Here is an 8,660-nt window from a genome sequence, read left to right on the forward strand (position 1 = left end):
AAGAACGTCTGAACATATATATGGTAACAAACAAACATCAAATCATTTAAGCATTTATCAAATGAATCATCTAGCACTAGTAGAAAAATAGGATTTTATGACGACATATTATGACGAGTAAAATCCACCTATCATAATAGGTTAACTAGTGACATTTTCGTAATAAAAATGAAACTTATTATGACGTAGTTTTGAAAACCAGAGATAATGTATCAATGCAATGGAAAAATTGAAATTAAGTTTAAAATGTATTATGCCATGTTTTCGTAAACCTATCATAATATACCTTTTTTTATGATACTTAACTTCTCAACTGTTATAATACATGGTAAAAACTTCAAATTCAAAATTTTATTAAAAATATATTTACTGATTTTATCTCTTAACTCACATTTTCGCGTTCGCTCTAGAATCACATTTTCCCTCTTTAGAATTCCTAATTTCTATCCCCTACATCCTTTTCTCAAAGTCCTCATCATCGACGACGACACCTTCTCCAAATCCTCCCTCACCACTAACGAAGCCCCCCCATCAAACTACTCCAGCAACGTGTCAAGACCTTGAAGAGAGAGGTTGACGCCGCCATCACCGCTTTCGCTTGCGTTCGCTCCAAGACACGACAAGTCGAGGCCGCTCAGAAAGTCGTTGAATCGTGCGCTCAACAGCTCACCGCCACAAGTGTCATCATCTTCATCATACTCTATATTCTTCAGTAATTACCGATAGATTTTCCTATTAGTAATTACCAACAAGCAACATCTGTCGATAATAATTACCGACAGCGAGATTATCGAAGGATTACTAATTTTTGGTAATCCGTCACCACACATATATTACTAGTGGAAATTAGTAGTTTTCGATAGATTGAGTGTCCCTAATTCCTTTTTTTGGAGTGGATTGAACTTTTCTACTTTGAATAGAGGAGGATGATTGATGACGTTTCCTTCATTTTCCACTACGATCTAGATAATTTCCTCAAGTCTTGGTAAAAACTAACCCTGAGGTTAGCTCTAATACCAACTGAAATGTAGGAAAGCAATAGAAAGGGGGGATTTGAATAATGTTTTAAACTTTTTTTGCAAATCAACGCTTAATATTGCAAGGGTTAAACGATTTGTAATAGTTTTTAAATGTGTGTATTTTTAGAATTAGAAAAACATTTAAAGCAAGAAAAGTAATAATACAAGTTATTTTATACTAGTTCGCTCAACCTGAGCTAAATCTAGTCTTCCTTAAGACCTCTTAAGGGGTTCCACGATCAAAACGAGTTTATCCACTCTTGGTATTGATGAATCATTATTTTCTTCTTATACTTAGCTTTTTGTACCAAATTTAATTGTTGAATTGTGCTTAACTATCCATTATTCTCTCAATTTTTCTATTTGGGTTTAATTTGATTAGTAATTCATATTTTAATTAATTTTAATTATTAAGCTTAATTATTTCTATTATTATTTTCAAGACAATTTTGGAAATTTATTTTGGACTTCAAGACTTCAAGACAGCTGCCACGTCACTCACTATTTTCCACCTTAACATTTTATTTTAATTTCATTTGTAATTTCGTTTTCCTAATTCAGGGTCAGACTTTAACTTTGACTTTGGGCCCACTTTTGGGTTAGATTTGGGAAGCCCTTTTTTGGGGTAGATTTGCTGGCCTAGGGTTTTGAACCCATGCAGCCACAACTTAGGCATTCTATTATATTCCATTCCTTTATGTTGGGACAAAGGAGGTCCTCTGTCTTAGGTTTTTCTACATTTAATTTTAATTTGAATTTCGTTTTAAACTCCAATTTCAATTACTGTTCTTGCTTCTGCACTTTTGTTTTCCAATTTCATTGCATTCCAATTTCGTGTTTGTTTTCCAGTTTTGTTTTGCAGTTTCAATTCTTTTTCCAGTCCTGTTCAATTTTTGCATTTCATATTGCCTCTCCTCTAATGTTTTCAATTTCATTTTGTTGTTTCTAATTCGTTTTAATGGTAGCTTGAAATCTGTGGGTTGGTAATTAGGGATATTGCATTGCTTCCTTGAGATTATTATACTGTCAATTTGATTATGTTCTTCTACCTTGTATTGTATAATTTGTTCTATACGTTTCAAATTGGTTTCACGCTTAATAATCTGATTTGTATACGTTTAATCTTCGCTTAGTTGATTAGACTCGCAGTTGCTTAACTTGTGTGGCACGAAAGTGATTAAATAGGTGCATAGCGTTTGCTTAATTCGCTGTAATGAAAACTGGATTAATCTTCGCTTAGTCGATTAATTTGTGTTGGATTAGGGTAAAAGAAGCGAATCAATTATTGTTAATATGAGATTGGAAGCATTGCAGTTAAACTAGTAACCAACCTGTCCTTAATTAGTGTTTTAATTCATGATTTGGTCAATTAATTTAGTTCGCACATTATGCTCAACCCCCCCTCCACCGACTACATGTTTCATCCTTTGACGGAACCAAAAATTGGTCCTTGAGAGATGACCTATGAGTCATTGCCTAGTATACTACATTTAATTTGCAACATTAATTTGAGTTGAGCATGACATCGACATCACTATCCTCAGTAGACAACATCTAAATTGTTTAACTCCATTGAATTAAACAATACAAGTGTTTGGATTCACTTCTGAATATAACACAACAAGTGTTTTAGTTTCTTACAAGACAAAAGATAAATCTCTTAAAGAGGATATATGAATAATAAAATTTACTTATGAAGCTTATAAAAGTTCTTTTTCTTTGAAAGAAAGACTTTAGATAATAAGAACTTAGAGGTAAAGCAGCAACATAATGATTAAAAGAATTGTTCTCTTTTCTTCTTATTCTTTTTCTTCTTTTTATCTTCTTTTCTACTAGTCCTCTTTATATAGCCTTCTTCAAGAGATGACCATTACTCATAACTTTGATTTTCTTCTAGGTATGTAGCCTTTATGATAGAGTTAGAAGCTATGTGGCTTTCTTGCAAAGCAACTTTCTTGAAAAGCAATTGTGTTGTGTACAGATGAGACGGGTAGAAGGCATGTATGAACCTTTCTTTGAATATCTTCATATCTTTGAACAATCTTCTGATTTTGATGAGACTTTTGAATAAAGTTGATAATATGCACAAAAAGAGGACACAACACAACAAACAAAAAAGTACTTTGACGTACATGAATTCAAACCATTAGACGATCTAGGCATTTGATTCGTTAGATGACTTAATTGCTTAGGCTTGATGCTTGGTATAATCATTTTATGCTTGTCTGTTTTGAGTAACTTGTAAAGACGTTTATTTTTACTTGTGTTAAAGACTTTGTCTTTTTGTTCAAATATTATGGAGATTAAGCGCTTTGTTAGGAGCTTTATAGCATTTAGTGCTTTTTAAGTATATGCATTAAATGCAGTTTTGGTATCAAATATTCATATATTATTTGATAGCATTTAGTACCTTATATTCATATCCTAGACGATTTGTTTCATTTAGACACTTATTGGCTCAACATTGTTTGGATATTAAATCTTGAGCTTCAATGCTAAATTTAGTGTCTACTTAAATGTTTCTATTATCAGACCCTATTTATCAATCATGTATATTTATAAAACCATTGTAAATGATTATTTCGTTCAACATTTTGGATAGACACTTGTTTTGAGTGTTATTCTTTAGCAAATACAATCCATTAGACGCTTCGTTCCATAAACAATATTTTGTTAAGTATTAATTGTGAGTTAAACTTCAAAACATGAATTGTTTGATAGTTTAGTATCTCTGGACTATCTTGCCTTCACACTTTGGAGTTTTGAACTAAGTCACATTTTTGTCTTTAAAATTTGTCTTAAAGGACTAAAAGACAAAAACATATTTATATTTGGTTAAACCCCTTTAGTTGCCCCTATTTATGTGGATTTTTCCCAGTTTGATCCCCATTTTTTTAAAATCCCCAATTGAGTCCTAAAAGTGCTAATTTGAATCAATTGAGCCCCTGCTGTTAATTTGGCTGAACGGGGTTAAATTTTTACTGAGGTTGGAGGTTGGCGTGTCAATTTTTGTAAATGTGGCATGCTGGGAGGAATTTGCTTGTGCTGCCGTAAGCACCATGGGCAACCCTAGGCCACCGTCAGCCACCCTGCCGCCTTGCCGCAACCTCGCCATCACCCAACACTAGCGTCGCCGCCGCAAGACCACCTTGTGTCGCCATCACACAATCAATTTATAGCATTCCAGCAACCATCTTCATCTTCTCCAGCAGAACCCTTGAACGCGAATCACAACGCCGTCCCGAGTTCGATTTCTCCACCAATTCACGAACATCTTCATCAACCTCCCTCACTGTCATTCAAACACCACCCAACACTGCAAGCCGTCGTTGTTCCCTCTGGTGGTTTGGTTGCCCCAATTGATGTCGTTGTTCCCCCTGGCAACACCGGTCTCGATCCATCTCATACCTCTTTCTTCCAGGTGGTTAACATTCCAACCGGTCTTGAGTCATCGCTTCGCTTCTCCAAATCGTGCTTTAACATCTGGAATAATTGTTGTTATCTCAAAACAAGAACCCCAATTCCAAAACAGAACCTGAAAGCCATAATCCCAAAATCTCGATCGTCAACTCAAATGAAACTTACGAGATCAAGAACATAAGAAGTAGAACTCTGACCCAAAAACGCAATTTGAGAAAACAAGAATAGAGCACGTATAAGAGAATTCCTAAACAAGATCCAAAACCCCAATTTGCAAGAACAAATTGCAAACCCTAACCCCCAATTCGTGAGACCCAAAACTGCAGAAAAGATTTAAGAGAACACTCAAAATCGCACCAATCAGGAAACCCAATTTCAACCCCGATTCCAAACGCGAAAACTCATTCAAGACCCAGTCATCTTCCATTTTCTTTTTCTCTGATAAAATGCCAACGAAAGATAGCTCGATGTGTGAGGAAGACGATGTCGATGTCTGAGGAAGACGATGAACCTTTGGGTTTCAATTTTCAGAATTTTCTTTTTAATAATATATTCCACATACAAAGGTATGAGAATGCCACGTTTAAAAAAATTGACACGTCAACTTCCAATCTCAGTAAAAACTTAACCCCGTTAAGCCAAATTAACGGCAATGGCTCAATTGATTCAAATTAGCACTTTTTAGAATTCAATTGGGGATTTTAAAAAAACGGAGATCAACTGGGAAAAACCCACTTAAATAGGGACAAGTAAAGGGGTTTAACCTTTATATTTTTCTTTAACTTTGACTTGTACAAAACAATGTAAGACTATTATATATTACAAAATAATAGATAAAAAGAATTAGGTTGTATAAAAATTCTATATAAACATAATTTAAGAAAAATAAAAGATTTTAAATTAATTCGTTTCTGTAAAATATTTTGATATATCTAACCTTCCATAATTTTAGAGTTAATAAGATTGAAAATACAATTTAAATATACCATTCTTAATTCTTTAAGTCACCTTTAAAACAATGTGGTAAAACTCTAAACTGCTTAATAAATCTCAAATACAATAATTAGCCTTCAATGCACTTTTATAAAATAGAATCTAATTTAATGTGCAGGGCTAAACTTCATATTTCGCAAGTGAAAAGTGCCTCGTGCGATTAAAAGAAAGCTTCCTTCAAAGTGTTGAAAAGGACACCATTCTTATCCACCATCCATTAACATGATCTTGCTTTGTTTAGTCTTTTTGAAGATATGTTTTAGCTTTCTTCTGCTGCTGCACAATCTGGTCATTGGTCGTGTTAATTAGTGGACCCAAAAAGTGCTTAAATAGTCAAAATTTTCTAAATATCCTGAAAACTAAAATTCTTAATCTCACGTATCACATTGAGGTGATGTTGCACATATAATAATATATAACAAAAGGCATCTCGCGAAAAATGTACATAGAAAAAAAGTTTGGTTCAGTGGATGAAGTATAAATCCTACTCTGAAGTCTGAACTATCAAGCATATAATGTGGAGCCACGTATCATCCCTTTATGTAAAATCCAAATTAAGCCTATACCATTTTTCATATATCCTTTTTAACTCTTTTATTTGAAAAACACATGAGGCAAAATAAATAAATATATTAATTCATATAGCATGTTTTGTAGATAAGGAAAAGGTATAATTACTTGTAGATGCACTATGCAGCCTAACCTCGAAGAAAATTTGTTCCACAGACAGAATCTGATCCCTTGCCAAGCTTTGGTAGGGTAGATTTTTCTGGCAAAAGTTTTTGTTTTAGATTCTTACTACTCATAAATCACTATCAACCATTACTAGCTCAAGTTATGACAAGTGAGCTTCTATTAAAAAATGAATTCTTTTGCTATTTAGATAAATGTGTAAGATTTTTACTTTTAAATATGTTTTTTTTTTTTCCCTAAATCCTGAATAATTTTTTGCAAAGTTAACATGAAATCTCATTCTACAGATCCATAATAAGATTTAATATTAATTAAATTTATTTATTATGTCATTCGCAATCAAATCATTTATAAATATCAAATCTCAAACTATTTTATAAGGTTAATTTAATTTGAATTAAACTTAGAATTCATTTATTAAAACTTTCCATTGTCTGTTCCTTTGAGCTAAAAGTCTAACACTGTAAAGAAAAAACATAACAAACATGTTTATGTTTTGTATTTTTAATATACTTTATTTGGGAAACACATTTTGAAGCTTAAGCTCTATTCGAATGAGCTTTTCATAAATATATGTATCTGAAAATAAATTAAAAAAAATGAAATAAATTATCACATAAAACTGTAATACACATAAATAAACTTATAGAAAAATATAATATTAACTTATTTAAAAAATTCCTTCAATAAATTAGATAATTTTAAGTTAACAAAAAAACTATTAGAAAGAAATTTATTCAAAGATATCTTAATATATATTATAATATTTTAGTATTAAAATGGGAAATTATTTCCAGTGATAATTTGTAAAACTAAAGTTAATTAAGTAAATCCACTAATATTTTTAATTTCTCATCGACAAAATTTGAATTGAAACTATACTACTTAACGGAGACAAACTCTTTGAACTAAAGAATAATCGTTAACTATTAAATTAGTAGCTCTAAGAATTAGATCATTACTAGATAAAAGATAATAAAACACGGATTCTATTAGCAAAAAGAGAGCAACATGTTTTAGAAAAGCAATCAAACTTATAATACTAATAATTGGAATAAACGAGTGAGCCAATACGAATTTAAAGAGTTTATGCCTTCAGATTTTTAGATGAGGGACCATCCTCATCTTTATCTGGATTCCAATTCAAGACAACAATATATATACCTTCAATCTCATGCTACTGAACTACTGAAATTCACACCTTTAGAACCCTTCAATACCATATATCTGTTCTCAAAATTCTCTTGCTCCTCAAAATGGAGGCTGCATACAGAAAGGGTACCAGAGGGTCCTTTAAAGGAAAATTGGTGCCTTTCTACAGAAACAATGCGCCAAAACCTTCCTCAACCATGCAATACAAAGCCACAGATATTAAGCCAAATCACTATTCTTCTCCTCCTCCCACTCTAGGGTTCGTGGTGCCTCAGGACTATTCCACCACAAAGAGAGATCCAAAGGTTCGCATTAAGGTAGCAGATAGTTGGAGCAATTTGGAAGAGTTATACGGTTTTCCTGGAGATGAAAGTGTCGACAAAAAGGCTGAAATATACATCGCTATGGTTCAAAAACGTTTAATGCTTGAGCGATTGAACGCATAAGCAAATACGTTTTAAGACATCAAATGATCAACCACCATATATATATATATATATATTAGCTATAGCATGATTATGGTTGCAGGGCCTAGCATTCAATAAGTATACCCTTTTCATTTGTGCCATTTGGGCACTTTGTGCAGAGAGAATATTATGCTATGCTGTAATAAGTATGCTCATCTTAAATAGTAGACTTTGTTTGGATTATGCAGAAAATTATGGTTTTATGTGAAATCATAGGGAGTAGAAGTTGCAACTAAGGAGTGCTTTTTCATTGTGTCAAACTGTAGGTTCCAAACTGTAATTCAAACGAGATATAATAGTTGAAGGAAACCCAATCGAGTTTGCACTTTCCTATTTGCATTGCTGTGAGTTTGTGTTGTGCGTGTGGTTTCTCTGAACTCAGCGCAGTGCTGATAGCATATCACAAGAATATGTAGAAAAGAATGTGAACAAATGTGGGAGACTTGGCAAAAGAAGATAAAGAATTATCAAAACCTGAAAAAGGGTCTCTGAAAATATCACAACTAATGAAGACACATCTCACCGAAACGGAATCTAAATCATTGTCAAGAGCGAAATTAAACAACATGAAATTTTCTTCCTTAAAAGTGTGGATGAAAGAAAAGATGAAAGTTAAGCTGATTATTATGCATTTTTTCCATTTATGATTAAACTATCAAAGAGCAATATATATTTTCGTTTTCTATTAACTATCAAAGTTTATTTAGTTAATAGGAAGAAGTTACAAAAATTTCAGAAATAGAAGGGAAAATGATGTATCATGAGAAAAGTATTTAAAAATATCAAAATCATGAACAGAAATATGAGGATTTTTCTTACATAGTTTTACAAAATTTCCAACATCTGCTTTAATATTGGTAATAGTCTGCCCAATCAAATCTTGGGATCAAACCTCACTGAGAAACGTGTACAGCAG

At 32.5% G+C, this 8,660-nt stretch overlaps 1 protein-coding gene across 1 annotated transcript; it reads left to right on the top strand.

The window, feature by feature from the left end:
• Positions 1-7,308: 7,308 nt before the first annotated feature.
• Positions 7,309-8,069, top strand: LOC148197811 (uncharacterized). Its single transcript, XM_088091740.1, has one exon. It carries the CDS (start codon positions 7,382-7,384, stop codon positions 7,721-7,723), a length of 342 nt encoding a protein of 113 aa, XP_087947866.1. The 5' UTR covers positions 7,309-7,381; the 3' UTR covers positions 7,724-8,069.
• Positions 8,070-8,660: the final 591 nt, after the last annotated feature.

Source organism: Vigna umbellata, chromosome 5, assembly GCF_029865625.1.
Source record: "Vigna umbellata cultivar VRB3 chromosome 5, Vumbellata_1.0, whole genome shotgun sequence".
NCBI lineage: Eukaryota > Viridiplantae > Streptophyta > Magnoliopsida > Fabales > Fabaceae > Vigna > Vigna umbellata.

Excerpts from the sequence above, each read along its gene's own strand:
- LOC148197811 (XM_088091740.1), top strand. The coding sequence starts at position 7,382 with ATGGAGGCTGCATACAGAAAGGGTACCAGAGGGTCCTTTAAAGGAAAA.